Source organism: Eucyclogobius newberryi, unplaced genomic scaffold (genome assembly GCF_026437365.1).
Source record: "Eucyclogobius newberryi isolate DKJ021-1_F unplaced genomic scaffold, fEucNew1.0.hap1 SCAF_97, whole genome shotgun sequence".
Taxonomy (NCBI): domain Eukaryota; kingdom Metazoa; phylum Chordata; class Actinopteri; order Gobiiformes; family Gobiidae; genus Eucyclogobius; species Eucyclogobius newberryi.
The window spans coordinates 278,771-296,051 of record NW_027316540.1 but is presented as its reverse complement, the minus strand read 5'-3'; the positions used below and the strand labels follow the sequence as shown (position 1 = coordinate 296,051).

Genomic DNA, 17,281 nt, shown 5'->3' with positions numbered 1-17,281 from the left:
ATAAAGTCTAAAGAGTAAAGTCTAAAGAGTAAAGTCTAAAGAGTAAAGTCTAAAAAATAAAGTCTAAAGAGTAAAGTCTAAAAAATAAAGTCTAAAGAGTAAAGTCTAAAAAATAAAGTCTAAAGAGTAAAGTCTAAAAAATAAAGTCTAAAGAGTAAAGTCTAAAGAGTAAAGTCTAAAAAATAAAGTCTAAAGAGTAAAGTCTAAAATATAAAGTCTAAAAATAAAGTCTAAAGAATAAATTCTAAAAAGTAAAGTCTAAGATGTAACAAAAAGGACAAAGAGGAGTCAGCTCTGGAATAAAGTCTGGCAGTAATGTAACACTTAGATACCAACTGCCATAAAACACCAAAGAAGAAGAAGAAGAAGAAGGAATGGAATTTTTTGTAATAATTTTTTTTACATGGAATAAAAAAAATTGACATTGTATTTTTAAAAAAAAAATTACATCGAATTTTAAAGAAAAGTAATCATAAATATATACAATGAATATTTTTACTAGATTTGATGTAAAAAAAAAAAAAACAGCAGTGAAGCGCCAATTCAGCGCTCTTCAACATGTTGTGAGGCGCCAGAACAAGTTTGAGAAGCTCTGCTATGAGTTATTTTGTGTTTTTATCACGATGTTATTTTTTTACATAGAATTTTTTTTGACATCGAATTAATTTTTTTTGACATCGAATACATTTTTTTTGACATCGAATACATTTTTTTTGACATCGAATACATTTTTTTTGACATTGAATACATTTTCTTTGACATCGAATACATTTTGTTTTGACATTGTATTTTCCCCCCCATCGAATAAAAAAAAGTAATCATATTAATATACAATGAATATTTTTTACTAGATTCGATGTCAAAAAAAAGAAATCGGAATAAAAACACCAAAATAACCGCCCTTTACTTTCATAGTATTTTGCTCTTCTTACAGTTCCAAGATGGCCGCCTCACTCCTCACGCTCACACCCTCCTTTAACCTCTAGTCCCCTCGCAGCTGATTGGTCGGCGTGAGCGGCGCACGCACAGGCCGGCGCTTTGGTGGAGTTTGACGTGGCACTCCGCTTTCCCCGTGAGCGACAGACATACGCGGACTCTGCCCGGTTATCCAGGTAAATAACAACAACGTTTCCGTTTCTTTTAAGGCGTTTTGTGTCGCAGCTCGTCCCGCGTTCGTCCGCACGTCTCTGTACGATCATTTAAGAGCGACAGCGGTGTTGAAAAGTTTAATTTCCGCGATGCCACACTAAGATTACTATCGATCCTGTCATAAAAACACACAGACTCTGGACAGGAGCCATCTCCGTTTATTACAGCTGTTATTTAAATGCATTTATGTTGTTTATTGTCTGATTCTGAGTGATGCTAAAGCGTTTGTGAAGGGAACGTCATGATGCTCAGATTTGTTGCCATCATAACGGTATTTGACGTGGCACATTTGTATAATTACCACCCCGAGGTCGATACATTGAAATATTACTTTTAAAATCAACATTTGTTCAATTAAACAGAGGTTTGTTGTTTCTTAGTTAATTTTTTCCCTTTTAATTTTAGGTTTCATATTTGTTTATGCTAAATTGTGCACAAATCCCATTCAAAAAATCTGATCATTGTCTGATTTCTGTGAGTTTATTGTCACGTAAACAGCCTACATCTGATACTGTGAGTAATCTGATTGTGGCACACAGAGGTTGGCACTCTCACCTCACAGCCAGAAGGTCCCGGGTTCGACTCGCCAGGGCCATAATCTCAGAGTGGGACTTTTCTGGTTGAATAAAAAGAATATCTTGCTGATTGTTGACAAGATAAATGATGTAAAAAGGGTTAAACTAAGATAAAAATGAAAGAGAAAGTGTCAAACATGAAAAGGTTATTTAATTTGACTTTTTTTTTACTCTAAAAATGTGTTTTCAATGAACACGCCACGATCAAACCGCATAAATGTCACTGTTTGAATGGGCAGGAACACCCCAAGTTAACTCAAGCAGCTTATACTGTCTTTAAGATAAATGGTATAAAGATAATTGCTTTATCTCCCAATAAGTAGAGCCAAAGGTCCTTGTTGCAGGAGCGTTAATGATTGGATAGGGTCAAATGCCGTGTACCGTGTTGAAGCAGCTGTTTTGAAGGCGTTTCGTGCTGTATTTTTCTTAAACTCGCCACATCAAATCGAGCTTCGATGTCGTTGCAGTGTTTCTCCCTGGCATGAGGAAAGAGTAAACCACCATCAAAGTCGAGATGAGTCAACAGGGCTATGTGGCCGCGCCCCCGTACTCTCAGGCCCAGCCCGGGATGGGGGGCTACGGACCTCCGGGGGCAACGCAGCCTCTCTACGGGCACTACGGGGGCCCGCCACAGGGCTATAACGCAGCGCCGACAGGTAAAGCGCTCTTCCTGTCCCATTGTGTAAACGCAGCATCGCATTACATCGTATTACATCGTATTACATCGTATTACATCGTATTACATCTCGTATTTGTACTTTACTCACGGCAGGTGTGATGAAACCTGCTGCCGTAGGGCCCCCAGCGGCTCCGTACAGTCCGAATGTGCAGCAGAACGGCGGTACTCCTCCTCACAGGTAACTACCACTTCTCTGAACCCAAAAGTACAGCATCTTTGAAGTTTGGGACTGACGAGATGAGATAAGATTACAGTACATCAGGAGTTTGACGCTTTGGGGGCCGGAGTCTGACCCTGAGTCTGACCGGTCAGGGAGGTCAGACTCCGATGGTCTGGACATGTACAGAGGATGTATAATGTGTGGGCAGGTGGAGGACCAAACAGGAGGATTATGGAGTTAGTTTTAAGGGGAAAAGAATGCAGCTGGTGATTTACAATGGCGACTCCTAAAGAGGAAACGGATCTGCTCTTTTATGATTACTAAAGTATGTTTCCCTCTCTTCCAGGCACCTCGCTCCCACCGCTGCTTATGGACAGCCTCCTCAGTCCTCGTACAACAGCATGGCAGCTCCGCCCTCACTCTCAACACAACAGATTACGAGCCAGATGAGTGCGATGAGCATGGGCAGTTATGGTACACATCACATTACTTCTGTAACATGTACACGACCTATGCTGGACTTTAATGCTCGATTAAGGTCAATATTTTAGTTTCTGTTATAGATAGACAGTATATCTGATCTGCTCTGATCTCTTTAGAGGTTTATGGTAAAACAGTTTGTAGCTATTTCAATTATACTTATATAATTGTGTGTAAATGATCACATTTGGCAGCACGTACTGGTCATTCTCTGGACTATAAACAATGGGACATGGGATCTGCATTTTCTTCTTCACGTTCTTATTAGAATGTGGACGTGTGTTTTGTTTAGCACCAGGAACTCAAGCTCCACCCCTTCAGAGACCACCTCCAGTGATGGGCCAACCCCCGATGCACCAGGGCCCACAGTCCCCTCCCATGTCCCCTCAGATGACAGCTCCTCCCATGTCCCCTCAGATGACAGCTCCTCCCATGTCCCCTCAGATGACAGCTCCTCCCATGGGTGCTCCTCCCATGGGTGCTCCTCTTATGGGTGCTCCTCTAATGGGTGCCCCTCCCATGGGTGCCCCTCCCATGGGTGCCCCTCCTATGGGTGCCCCTCCTATGGGTGCCCCTCCTATGGGTGCCCCTCCTATGGGTGCCCCTCCTATGGGTGCCCCTCCCATGGGTGCCCCTCCTATGGGTGCCCCTCCTATGGGTGCCCCTCCTATGGGTGCCCCTCCTATGGGTGCCCCTCCTATGAATGCCCCTCCTATGGGTGGTCCATCCATGGGGGGCATGGGAGGTAATTTTCCTGGGTCTCCTCCTCCTGGTGTTGGATGCTTCCAGTCGGCAGGTCCTGGTCCACAGGGGTTTCCACAGCAACCAGGTAACTACTACTACTACTACTACTACTACTACTAGTAGTACTAGTACTAGTACTAGTAATGTAAAGCTACTGTCCATAACTATACAACTACTAGTACTAGTACTAGTACTAGTACTAGTAGTTGTATAGTTATGGACAGTAGCTTTACATTAAGGAACCACTCACACATTCACTGATTGGATGTGACCATGTACTTCGTTTGTTCACTTGTCTTAGGTCAGTTTGGCGGGCCCATGGGAGGAGCCATGGGAGGAGCCATGGGAGGAGCCATGGGAGGAGCCATGGGAGGAGCCATGGGAGGAGCCCCGCCTGGAATGACTGGTGGCTTCCCGTCAGGACCATCTCAACTTGCCGGACCACCACAAAAGAAACTGGACCCAGACTCCATCCCCAGCCCAGTGAGCATAAATCAAACATAGAAACATGACATTTGGAACACATTATGAAGCAAGTTTTCATTAATCTAGTTCCACTTGTGTCTCAGACGCAGGTGATCGAGGACGACCAGCTGAGACAAGGAGGACAGATCTACAACACAAGCGTCCGAGGACAAGTGCCCCCTCTGGTCACGACACAGTTCACCGTCCAGGACCAAGGTCTCCCATCACTGACTAACTATCGCTTTATTTCTCACGTTACCTTCGCCGACTCAACACTTTGTGCTCCCAGGCAATGCCAGTCCCAGGTTCATGAGATGCACCACCTACTCCCTGCCCTGCACCGCCGACCAGGCCAAACAGTGCCAAGTCCCCCTGGCGACCATCATTACACCGCTGGCTCGTTTGCCAAATAGTGAGGTAAGTCTCCAGCGATAAAACGAAGAGGCGGGTTTAGCTTTCTGCAGGTTAAAACAACATCCAATCACATCATGAGCGTGACTGTACATGTTTGTCTGCTTTTGGGCCAGTCCTGCAGTGGAAAATTGTGTTTATTTATTTGTTTTTCAATTATTTCAACTGATTTTTGGCTTAAAACATTTGAACAACCTTTAAATCTGTTATCAATCTGAAGGAACCGCGTAATGATCTTTATCCTGGAGCGAACTCAACCAGAGATTTTGTGAGATTAAAGCTTGTTTTTGGATGGAATCAAGTATTTTCCATTTCCTTCAGGCACAATAACACCGTTAGGGCAATGCTGCTTCTGTATTTATCCAGCTTTAGTTTAATTAGTGCCAAATTAATGAATACCAAATGTGTTTCTTCAACTACTCGGATTTACAAGCGATTTCACCCAGTTTCTCGTTCTATCTTTACCCTTTGTGTCGTTATAAGCGCTGGCCCACTTACGACTCAGCTCAGTAACACTTTATAATCACTTCACTTTTAATAGTCTTAATAATGCACAATCAGAGACTTAATTCTTAATGAACAAATGCTTATTAAGAGAGATTCAGGCTTAGAAATATATTTAAAATGTTCTAAAAAAATTATCCCAGACTAGCACATTTTTTAGGTTTATGATTCTACTTCCTGTTTGTAATTGCTGACATCACAGTAGGAAATTACTCAGCAAACACTGTGCAAAAACTCATCTAATGTCACCATTTTGTTAATTTGACAAATAAAAATGCATGAGAGCGACTTTATTTTGTTGAATTATTATTTAAAGGGTCAAAAAGGTTGTTTCTTTAATTCAAATGCTGCATACATATAGACGAATGGGGTGTGATGTCACTTCCTGTCATTTTCTACAGATTTTAAAAAATGTTCTCTACGAATAAAATTAAAAATACATGAGAGCGACTTTGTTTTGTTGAACTGTTTAAAGGGTCAAAAAAGTTGTTTCTTTAATTCAAATGCTGCATACATATAGATGAATGAGGTGTGATGTCACTTCCTGTCATTTTCTACAGATTTTTCAAAGTTTTCTCCACAAATAAAAATAAAAATGCGTGAGAGCGACTTTATTTTGTTGAATTACTATTTAAAGGGTCAAAAAAAGTTGTTTCTTTTGTGTAAATTCTGCATAAATATAGATGAATGAGGTGTGATGTCACTTCCTGTCATTTTCTACAGATTTTTCAACATTTTCTCCACAAATACCTGCTCGATTGGTGTAAAACTATAATATATATATGTACAACAGGTATGAACACACCAAATAAAGCCAAAATGAGAACATCTTAAAAACCTGCCATAGGCACTTTAATCACCCCCTAAATCCTCATTGTAAGCCAAAACGTGCTGAGATCTGCTTTTTCCCCACATTATCGCTTATCCGAGCCATGTTCTTGTTTCTTTGCGTGTCCGTGCAGACTCCTCTACACGTCGTGAACCACGGCGAGACCGGGCCCATCCGCTGCAACCGATGCAAGGCCTACATGTGTCCGTTCATGCAGTTCACCGAAGGCGGCCGGCGCTTCCAGTGCGGCTTCTGCAACTGCGTCAACGAAGGCGCGGCATTACATCCATATACTCTTCAATTCAAAAGCATTACACACGGCGCACTAAATGGTCCTTTTCTCTTTTCCCTTTAGTCCCGGCGTTTTATTTCCAACACCTTGACCACGTGGGGCGACGGGTGGACTTCTACGAGCGGCCCGAGTTGTGTCTCGGCTCGTACGAGTTCGTGGCGACGCTCGACTACTGCAAGGTTTGAACGTCTCCGACCTTTTAACTCTTTTCCATCAGTTTCCTTCACCGTGAACGCTTCTTTGTGACTTCAGCGTCGTCAGAAAGGGTAGTCCGGCTCATAAACCACGTCACTGTGCTCTGTCTCAGGTTAGGTTTTAAGTTGAAGTGAGAGATACGTACGAAATAAGTAAAAAAACTAGATTTGAACACGTATCAGTAATAGAAAATAAGACAAAACTGGATATTTATTGAATCGTTTTCGAATGGTCTTGTTTTAGAATTGGCCTTTTACTTCTACCTCTCCCTGGACTCTGATGTGTTCCCAGCAGCTGAAGCTTCCATAGAGACATAATAACCCCATATTTCGATGCTAAAACGATGCTAAAAATGCACTTTCATCAGAGTCCAGGGAGAGGTAGAAGTTAACTGTAAAAGGCATTATGTAATTATATAAACATCTATCTTTCTAGGCCAGCTATTAAAAGCTTCAGGAGGTACGTTTCTTGTCAAGAGTCTGTAACTTTGGAAACAAAACAATGTCGAGACGCGCGGCCCAAACTTAACAGTCCGTGGCTATTTATTTTGTAGTATCTAAACGGGACAACTTTGCGTTTATAAAAGACTGTGGTTCATTTGACCTGGTGTTTTGCCCTCAGAACAACAAGCCGCCGAATCCCCCGGCGTTCATCTTCATGATCGACGTCTCCTACAACAACGTGAAGTACGGGCTGGTCAAAATGATTTGTGACGAGTTGAAGACGCTGCTGGAGAAACTACCAAAGTGAGTACAGCGGAAATATTCAAAGATTTGTTACGTGGCGAAAGCATAATGCGGATTTTTAAGATAAGATAAGATAAGATATTCCTTTATTGTCCCACATGGGGAAATTTCATTGGTGCAACGCAGGTAGATACAGAGGTAGATACAGAAGAACAGATCACTTATAGGAAGTCTGAAAAACACTTTCAGTAGAAGATCTCCTATAAATAAAGCTCGGAGCTAGCTCACGTCACAACAACACAACGACCGCAACGAAAAACGCTCAAATCCAGCCGAAAAAAGTCAAAAACAGTTGAATTAAAAAACTATTCCAGCGCGTGTCCCTATCGTACAGTAAAATAGAAAAAATATGCTAATTATATTTACAAAATATAGGAGATAAAGCACAATAAGTGTGAAAAACATATATAAGTCGCACTGGAGTATAAGTCGCACCAGCCCAAAAAATCCACAATAGAACAAGAAAAACACATATATAAGTTGCACTGGAGTATGAAATGCAGTTGCTAATGTGAAAATAACAAATAATATCACATATAAGTCGCTCCGGAGTATTTAAGTATATACATATAAATATTTAAGTAGAAATATATGTAGAAAAAGGTTCTGTTGTGTAGTTGTAGTTTTTTTTTCTACAATGTAACACTCCTGGACGAATGAGGGATAACACACCGACATATAAATATAAGTATATAAGTAATATAAGTCGCACCCCGGCCAAAACTATGAAAAAAAGGTGCAACTTATAGTCCGGAAAATACGGTAGTTGAAAATACAGGTCCAGGATACTAAATTATTACTTAACGTTTCATTTTGGTCTGTAAATGTTAAGAGAATAAGTTGTAGATGTTGATGTGCATCTTCCAAACACAAAGTACATCAAATACAACACAAATAAGTGTAAATCCAACATGGCGTTTGAACCAGGTGAGTGAGTTCTTGTTGTTCTTCGTGTATCTTCAGGGAGGAGGGCAGCGAGAGCTCGGTGGTAAAGGTCGGCTTCGTCACTTACAACAAAGTCCTCCACTTCTACAACGTGAAGAGCGCCCTGGCCCAGCCGCAGATGATGGTGGTCTCCGACACGGCCGACATGTTCGTGCCGCTGCTCGACGGCTTCCTCGTCAACTACCAGGACTCCAAGGCCGTCATCTACAAGTGAGTCCCGCGCCGTTTAAACGTACTTCAACCAAAGCGTGGCTGACCAAGTACCTTTTTCTTTTTCCTTCCCCCGGCAGCCTTCTCGATCAAATCCCGGACATGTTTGCCAACTCAAACGAGAGCGAGACGGTCTTTGCCCCCGTCATCCAGGCCGGAGTGGAAGCACTAAAGGTCAGAGACGTCTGTCAACACCAAAAACCTGCTGTCCAGAGCGAACGGTCAATTCACACATTTAGAAACATAAAAACAAGTCATTCGTTCAAACTTTTAGGTCATTTAAGGTAGTTTCAATGTCTTTGTTCCTTTTTGTATATAAGATAAGATAAGATAATCCTTTATTTTCCACACATGGGGAAATTCCATTGTTGCAACGCAGGTAGATACAGAGGAAAAGGACAGATAACTTATAGGAAGAACTCTTATAAACAAAACTCTTATAAACAAAAAACTCCTATAGACAAAACCTCTCATTTCCTAATAAAGAATGGAGGAGAAAAATAAATAAATAAAGATTAAAATAGAATAAATAAAAATAAAAAACAGCTAGCGTAAGACAAGATAATACTATGTCTTTAGAAGTGTAATAATGAACTAAAACTGAAATCTGTCATTATTTATAATCGCAAATGCATACAGTTGTGGCAAAAAGTAAAAGAACAGCACAAGTAGAATTAAAAAAAGAGTAGTAGAAGTTTGCATGATACTAAAGGTCTTCGTCCTGAGTAGAATTCACCACCATCTTTCTTCTCGACTCTTTTTCAGGCGGCAGAATGCAGTGGCAAACTTTTCGTCTTCCAGTCGGCCATGCCCACGGCTGAAGCTCCCGGCAAGCTGAAAAACCGAGACGACAAGAAGCTCGTCAACACGGACAAAGAAAAGGTGAGCGCCACGTTTCATATCGGGCCCCGACACGAACACGGCCAAAACTGGATTTTTGACGTGGTTCCTTCTTTCCTCTAGACTCTTTTCCAGCCGCAGAAAGGCGTCTACGAGCAGCTGGCCAAAGACTGCGTGGCCAGCGGCTGCAGCGTGGACCTCTTCCTCTTCCCCAGTCAGTACGCCGACCTGTCGACCATGGGCAGCGTTCCCTTTCACACCGGCGGCTCCGTGTACAAGTACAACAACTTCCAGGTGCGTTCAGGGGGCTCCGACTCGACGGGCATCGAGGCGCTGGGGGGCGTTTACGTGACTGATTTTAAATAGGCAAAATGAGCCTGGCACAGGACCAAGAGGCTGAGGCAGAAACGTCCCACAGGAGCTGTTGGCATGGCAACGTGCAGAGAAGGAAAGGCAGGACTAGACTGTGTGGGATTCTGCTAAACTTGGACAAAGTGTAGCAATAATTATAACAAAAAATAACAATAATTTACACATAAATGATGCTGATCTGTATTCAGAGGCTGTATTGTAAGAACAGTGTCCTCTAGTGGTTCATGCAAATCAAATCAAATCAAATCAAATCAATTTATTTTTGTAAGGCCCAAAATCACAACAACAGTTGCCTCTGAGGGCCACAGGGAGAAATGAATCAACAATGTCTGTGGTGGCGATGAAGTCAGACAATGTCTGTGGTGGCGAGGGACGATGTCCCAGGGTCCTCTGTCCTTAGACTCTCCTTCTCGGCCAGGAAAAACTACAAAAAAAACCTCTTTGGGAAAAAAGCGTAGAAACCTGGAGGAGTTCCAGTGAAGGAGAGATCCGACTCTCACAGACGGACACGAGGAGACTGGAGCTGGACCCACTCTTCAGGCAGAAGAGGGACCGTCTGAGTCGAGCTGGACCCACTCTTCAGGCAGAAGAGGGACCGTCTGAGTCGAGCTGGACCCACTCTTCAGGCAGAAGAGGGACCGTCTGAGTCGAGCTGGACCCACTCTTCAGGCAGAAGAGGGACCGACTGAGGCGAGCTGGACCCACTCTTCAGGCAGATGAGGGACCGTCGGAGGCGAGCTGGACCCACTCTTCAGGCAGAAGAGAGACCGTCTGAGTCGAGCTGGACCCACTCTTCAGGCAGATGAGGGACCGTCCACACAGGGCAGGGACCACTTCACCAGGGGAGGGGCATCTGGGTCCACAGGTCCTCAGGAGTGAGAGAAAGAAAAGAAGGCGGTGAACAGTTTGCAAGTGGAATCAAAAAATAAATATTGTTTGATAGCATAAGTAGTCAGAAGAAGAAGAGGATAGTGCTCAAGCTGTCATACTTCCCCCAGCACAGTTACTCCTAGGGCAGCGTAGCTGAAGCTGTGGGTTTATGTTTCTGTTCCTAACTAGTCTGACCATAAGCGATTTCGAAGAGGAACGTTTTAAGCCTGGACTTAAATGAAGAGACTGTGTCAGCATATTTAACATGGGTCGGGAGCTGATTCCATAACACAGGAGCTTGGTAGCTAAACGCTCTACCTCCTACAGTACTTTTAGAGACTCTTGGCACCACCAGAAGGCCGGCATTCTGAGAGCGAAGAGCTCTGTTTGGATGATATGGTTCTATAGCATCTTTGAGGTAGGATGGGGCCATGTCATTTATGGCTTTGTAGGTCAAGAGTAGAATTTTGAATTTGATTCTGGACTCGACGGGGAGCCAGTGAAGAGACTTCAGCACTGGCGTAATGTGCTCTCTTCTTTTTGTTCCTGTTAGTAATCTTGCTGCTGCATTTTGAACCAGTTGAAAGCTTTTTATGGAGCTTTTTCATGCAGACTGACAATACAGTGCAGTGTTTGTGTCACTGCACATTACTACAAAATGACTACTTAAATTAACTATATTTTTATATATATACTATTTTATATTATATAACGATGTTTTTTATTCGTTTTCATCAAATACACATTCATGCCGCAAAAAACACAAAAGATTAAAAAAATAAAAAAAAATAAAACTACAATAAAACAATAAAATAATAAAAATAATAATTACCAAAACACTACATTTAATGAAAAGAGTGGTATTTAATGTAGCAGATATTATCCAGGTGACTGCGTCTGGTTGTTTAAATTTATCTTTGGTGATTGTTTTGTTTTCTGTTTTGATGAATAAGTTACTGTGGACACTCCAAATGATATTTTATTCTATTCAAATCTGAAATCTGAAATCTTTTCAAGGCACATTTAAATAGCTCAAGCCAAAATCATTATAGTAAATAGTAATTATAGGTAAAGTTGTATTTATATTTTTGCAAGAATGACGACTTGACATTTAGTTGCAATCAAGAATGTGTTATTTCATTAAATTTGAATATTACATGAGACGTTTGTATTAATGTAGTTCAGCAACATTTCGAGGACTTTTTCCCATTTGAAATATATAATAATCAGTTTCAAGTCCTAACCTTTGATCATTCTGAAACCCACATACATCCATGTCATAGTTGAACAGTGTCCTCTGGTGGTCAGAGACGGCATTGCTCTTCCAAACGTGACACTGGCTTGTGACCATGGATCTCTTATAATGTGACAGGTGGAGACGGACGGCGAGCACTTCCTGAGAGACCTGAGGAAAGACGTGCAGAAACCCGTTGGATTCGACGCCGTGATGAGAGTTCGTACCAGCACAGGTCAACTGCAACACCATTTCCTTTCAATAATTCAAACAGCTTCACTTGGCTGTCGGATATTAACATTCATAACTGGTGTATTCTTTTCTTTTAGGCTTCAGAGCGACAGACTTCTTCGGCGCGGTCCACATGAACAACACCACGGACGTAGAGATGGCCGTTGTGGACTGCGACAAAGCGGTGACGGTGGAATTCAAGCACGACGACACTCTGAGCGAAGACACGGGGGCAATGATCCAGGTACGTTAAGAGGTCTGGACGTGTATTTGAAGTACTCGTGGACTCACTGTACACGTGGTCCTGCAGTGCGCCTTGCTCTACACAACTCTGGGGGGACAGAGAAGACTGCGCGTTCACAACCTCGGCCTGAACTGCAGCGCGGAACTGTCCAACCTGTTCAAAAGCTGCGAGACGGATTCACTCATCAACTTCTTTGCCAAATCAGGTAATGGACTCGTGCAGTACAGTACTTTACTTTACAGTACTTTTACATATGTTTTTGGTGTATAATGACAAGCACCATTGACTAAAAGAGGCACGTTAAAGCAGTGTTAATCTTGAATTGGTGTATAATGCCCAGACTTGGACTTCAAACATATATTTAAGTGTACAAATAAAGAATAAACAAAAGCATCTTTAATAAGTGAAGTTAGGTTATTTCTGGTCTGCATCTGTAATTTAAACGAAAGGTCATTCAAAGCTGCATTAACATGTTTCTCCCACTGGAAAATGTATTGTAAAAACAGAACATTATTTTTGTATATATTTTATTCTTTATTAAAACACGTTTAAATGATGCTGTGCCGGACCAGGGAGGAGATCAGTGAAGAATAAAACAGAGAATAAAGGGGGTGGTATCCAACGTCACGAAGGGTTAAGGCATAATATGAGTTTTATTGAGTCAAAAAGAACAATCCCATTTTGTCCATTGTCTGTTAAATATTAGTATTATTTCGATAGTATTGGCTGTGAAGGCGTGGTCCACCCTGCTTCACTTTTCAGTCTTTTTTGCTCATGTCCAAAATAATTCTCGCATTTGAATACTAGCCTTTGTGAGAGCCACGAGCTGTAGAGATGTAACTCCTTTTACGCTCTAAATATAATGGGAAACACCAGCTTTTAACAGTAACTCGACTCAACAGACAAAGACTTTAACTTTCTTCCTGGATCCATCACAAACACAGTAATGACAGTAACGCTCTCTGACTGAAGCAGGGGAAAAACGAGTTGTAGAAATGAGCAGCACCTGGTTTACATAAAGCACATAAATCTGTACATTTGTATCACTCTTTCCTCTTTCTTTGGTCCTGCTTCTCCTCAGCCTGTACATACCGCCTCCTCAGCCACATTTCTCCCATAATTCATTACAACTCCCTAAAAAACAGGCTCTGATCTTGCCCTTCAAACCCTCTCTGGGCCTTTCATCTCACGTCTCCTCTCGTCCCGCGCAGCTTACCGTGCCATTTTGAAGCAGCCCATAAAGAACGTGCGGGAGATCCTGGTCAACCAAACGGCGCACATGTTAGCGTGCTACAGGAAGAACTGCGCTAGTGCTTCTGCAGCCAGCCAGGTAAGTCCTCTCAGCCCCGCGTTCACGTCCCTACACGTGTGTGCGCGCTCATGTTTTCTGCCTCGTCTTCCCCGCGCAGTTGATCCTGCCCGACACCATGAAGGTGTTCCCGGTTTACATGAACAGCCTGATGAAATCGGCTCCGCTGGCGGCGAGCGCGGAGCTGCCCACGGACGAGAGGGCCCACCAGAGGCTGTCCGTCATGGCCATGGGGGTGGAGGAGACGCAGCTGCTGCTTTATCCACGCCTCGTCCCGCTGGTGAGAACGCACACGGTCACAACACAAGAAAGTCAAAAGTACTAAACTGCCACAGGTTTGAAATATTCACCCTGAAATACAAAGTCCCCTGAGCACAGCCTTGGCCCCTGAAAGCTTTTTGTGTATTTTCAGCAGCTGGAGTACAGCAGTAAAGCAGAATACACATTTAGACCTATGGCACTCTCACATCCGGACAGTGGTGGTCTCTAATGTTCAATGAAATACAGAGGAGCACAAACACAGAGAGAGAGAGAGAGAGAGAGAGGGAGAGGAGGAGGTAGAGAGGGAGAAAAGGAGGTAGAGAGAGGGAAGGAGAGGAGGAGGTAGAGAGGGAGAAAAGGAGGTAGAGAGAGGGAAGGAGAGGAGGAGGTAGAGAGGATGGGGAGCGTGCACACAGGGCGAGATGCAGACTTTACTGTGTTGTAATAATTAGGCCCCTCCCTCTCTAAGCCGCTTGTTTAAGTCACACAAAGCTCCTCAGTGTCAGCCCTGGGCCCCTAGAAGCCATCTGACCTTTTCTACCTCAGAGCCGCCGCCCTTTGTTCATTTGCTTTGATACTTTGAACTTTGTCAGTTTTTGTTACATCTAGACTAAATATTTTCTTCTGGTTTCTTTTGGTAATTTACTTTGTGGTATTAAAAACATGAAAAATTTGTTTGCAGCCGTCCAAAGATATGCCTGGCTTTCCTAACATCCCAAATATTCACCCTGATGAGTTTATAAGAGCTTTTCACAAGCTCCAGAGCCCGTAATGCTAACAACAACTAGCATGCTAACAGCACACCAGCATCACTTTATTCACATGATCAAAAACACGTTATAATTAGATGTCAATGGCACACAGCAGTCTTATTTTGAGCTATTTAATCAGATCTTAACCATAATCCAGGTCAAATCATGTGTCATTTTGTATTTTAAAGGTTTATTTGACCACAGATTTGTAAGATGTCCTAACACCTGTAAACCCAACCTTTTTAATATCTCGTGCCGGCACTTCTTCCTCACATTTGGACGTTTGCGTTTGACTGACAGCACAACATGGACGCCGGCAGTGACGTCCTTCCCGCCCCCGTCCGCTGCTCCGAAGACCGCCTCTCCGACTCCGGCTTGTTCCTGCTGGAGAACGGGCACAGCATGTTCTTGTGGCTGGGACAGGGAAGTTCTCCTGACCTCATCCAGAGCCTCTTCAACCTGCCGTCCCTCGCTCACCTGCAGCCCAACACGGTACGCAATTCAACATCATTTAACTAGGGACGTTTTTCCAATTTGACCTTATTCATTGGTGATTTTCTTTCTTTTTCAGTCGGATTTGCCAGAGCTAGACAACCCGCTGTCAAAGAAAGTCCGCGTTATCGTCCAGGATCTGCTTGAAAAGAGGCCCAGCTCAATGAAAGTAAGAACAATGTTTCAAATCATATTAACGTGACGGGATGTTTTGCTCTACGCCTCCCTCTGGTGGTGAGAAAATGGCAGAGCAGTCGTTTCCAACAGGGCTGTTCATTTTGACGACAGCTAAAATTCAGTTTGAGTTCACGCTTGATTATTCGCCACAAAACAAAGAAACTAAACCTGGACTAGGCCATAACTAAACCTGGACTAGAACAGGACCAAACAAAGGCCACATCAGGACAAACATTGGCTGAATTCAGGACCAAAATACTGTATTTTCCGCACTATAAGGCGAAATTATTAAGCGAAACAAAACGTGTACCACACACATTAGTTTCGAGGTCAGTCAGCACAACCAGAATGAATCCATATATAAGGCACTGGATTATAAGGCGCACTGTGTTTTTTGAGTGAATTAAAGGCTTTTAGGTGCACCTTATTGTGTGGCAAATACGGTAATGACCTGTATGAACGCAGCATAAGTCTCTTGACAAAAATGGATTTGAGTTTTCGCAAGATCTATTTACAGTTTTAGTCGTCCTTATTTAATAGACTAAATTCTTAAAATATTACCGTATTTTCCGGACTATAAGTCGCACCTTTTTTCATAGTTTTGGCTGGGGAGCGACTTATACTTATATATATACTCCGGAGTGAGTTAAATGTGACATTATTTGTTATTTTCACTTTTCATACTCCAGTGCAACTTATATATCTTTTTTTTCTTCTCTATTATGCATTTTTTGGCTGGTGCGACTTATAGTCCGGAAAATACGGTAATCAAACAGAAAATGATTTTATCCTCATAATTTATACAGGCTTTTTCTTCGGACAGGTTCGTATGGTCTAATGATATAAGGCTCTGATCAGTTTTATTTAATCTGCGAAAATATATGTAGTTTTAGCCTTTACAGATGACTTTGTATTGAAAAAATATGGCGAAAATAGCGGAAATCCACTTATCTGATTTATTGTTCACTTATTTATTTATTATCGTATTAGAGTGCCAATCATAAAGTTTAAAAAAAAAGGCACGTCAAAACCATAAAAGGCATTAAATCTTGGTCCCGTTTCAGCTCCACATCGTGAGGCAGAAGGACAAACCGGAGGTGGTGTTCCGTCAGTTCCTGGTGGAGGACAAGGGTCTTCACGGTGGAGCGTCGTACATGGACTTCCTCTGCTTTGTGCACCGGGAAATCAGGCAGCTCCTGTCTTAACCCGCCGCTCCCGCACCTGCACGGACAATACAGGACCAGGACTTCTTCAGTTTGTGCCTTCAGAGGGACCAAAAATATGATTTACACCTTTAAGTTAAAACAGGGAGACGACCCGTGAGCGGCCTTCTGATTACACTGCAGGCGAACCACTTTCCTCTCAAGAAATGCTTTGTAAACTTATATATTTTATTAATTCTTATCTCAGTATTAGAGGAATTACATTATCTTTCCAGTTGCCTGTGATTTGAAACGAAACGCACGATTTATTCTGCGGATTCGACGCTTTTTTCTGAGGCGCAAAGTTCATTTTCTTTTAACAAAACTCAATAAAAGCAGCTTTGACACGAACATCTATGTAAAACCTTTATCCATTGTTGAGGAAATGTAATAACTTTGATAAGATTTATTTTGTCGAGCGATATATCGTGAAACTTTTTACATTTCCAGATTATATTGTATAAATATATAACGTTATGTGTCCGGAGTGTTTCAAATTCAATAGGATGGTGCTACAATGTCACTATGCCAGAGGGAAAAAGATAGTTTTAATTAATGGGAAGTGCAATCTTACCAAAACAACCTGTAGATTTCAATTACTTTTAAATCCAGTGTCTGAAATCTTGTATTTTTGAATATTCGTGCCAAACACCAGAGCATGGATTATATTTTAGTATGAATGAAACAAATACAGATCTAATGTAGAGTTTTTCACTGTTATTTCATCAAACAGAAATGGTCCGACGTGTGTCAGTCAAGTGTAATATACGTTACAAATGTACTGACGACGTGTATTATTTTGACATATTGTGCCCACGTTTAAAAATAATATTGCCTTAAGTTGTTGTAGAGTTTGTGTTGGACCCAAATTGTTTGTATGCAAATAAATCTCAGGTGGAAATGCACGTTCTAA

The 17,281-nt window shown here is 42.2% G+C and overlaps 1 protein-coding gene across 1 annotated transcript; it reads left to right on the top strand.

Moving 5' to 3' along the window:
- The first annotated feature begins 1,053 nt into the window (after positions 1-1,053).
- Positions 1,054-17,281, top strand: sec24d (SEC24 homolog D, COPII coat complex component). The gene is made up of 23 exons (XM_072439576.1): positions 1,054-1,112; positions 2,192-2,380; positions 2,497-2,581; positions 2,910-3,037; positions 3,336-3,872; positions 4,089-4,270; positions 4,357-4,468; positions 4,542-4,669; positions 6,130-6,268; positions 6,352-6,467; positions 7,105-7,229; positions 8,193-8,384; positions 8,465-8,558; positions 9,150-9,266; positions 9,348-9,518; positions 11,839-11,935; positions 12,030-12,175; positions 12,242-12,380; positions 13,387-13,505; positions 13,585-13,764; positions 14,798-14,989; positions 15,069-15,158; positions 16,231-17,281. Exons 2-23 carry the CDS (start codon positions 2,239-2,241, stop codon positions 16,369-16,371), a joined length of 3,372 nt encoding a protein of 1,123 aa, XP_072295677.1. The 5' UTR covers positions 1,054-1,112; positions 2,192-2,238; the 3' UTR covers positions 16,372-17,281.

Bases quoted from the DNA above. Each gene is read 5' to 3' on its own strand.
- sec24d (XM_072439576.1), top strand. From the start codon at position 2,239: ATGAGTCAACAGGGCTATGTGGCCGCGCCCCCGTACTCTCAGGCCCAG. The intron at 2,381-2,496 runs GTAAAGCGCTCT...TACTCACGGCAG, and splicing joins CTATAACGCAGCGCCGACAG to GTGTGATGAAACCTGCTGCC. The intron at 13,765-14,797 runs GTGAGAACGCAC...TTTGACTGACAG, and splicing joins ATCCACGCCTCGTCCCGCTG to CACAACATGGACGCCGGCAG.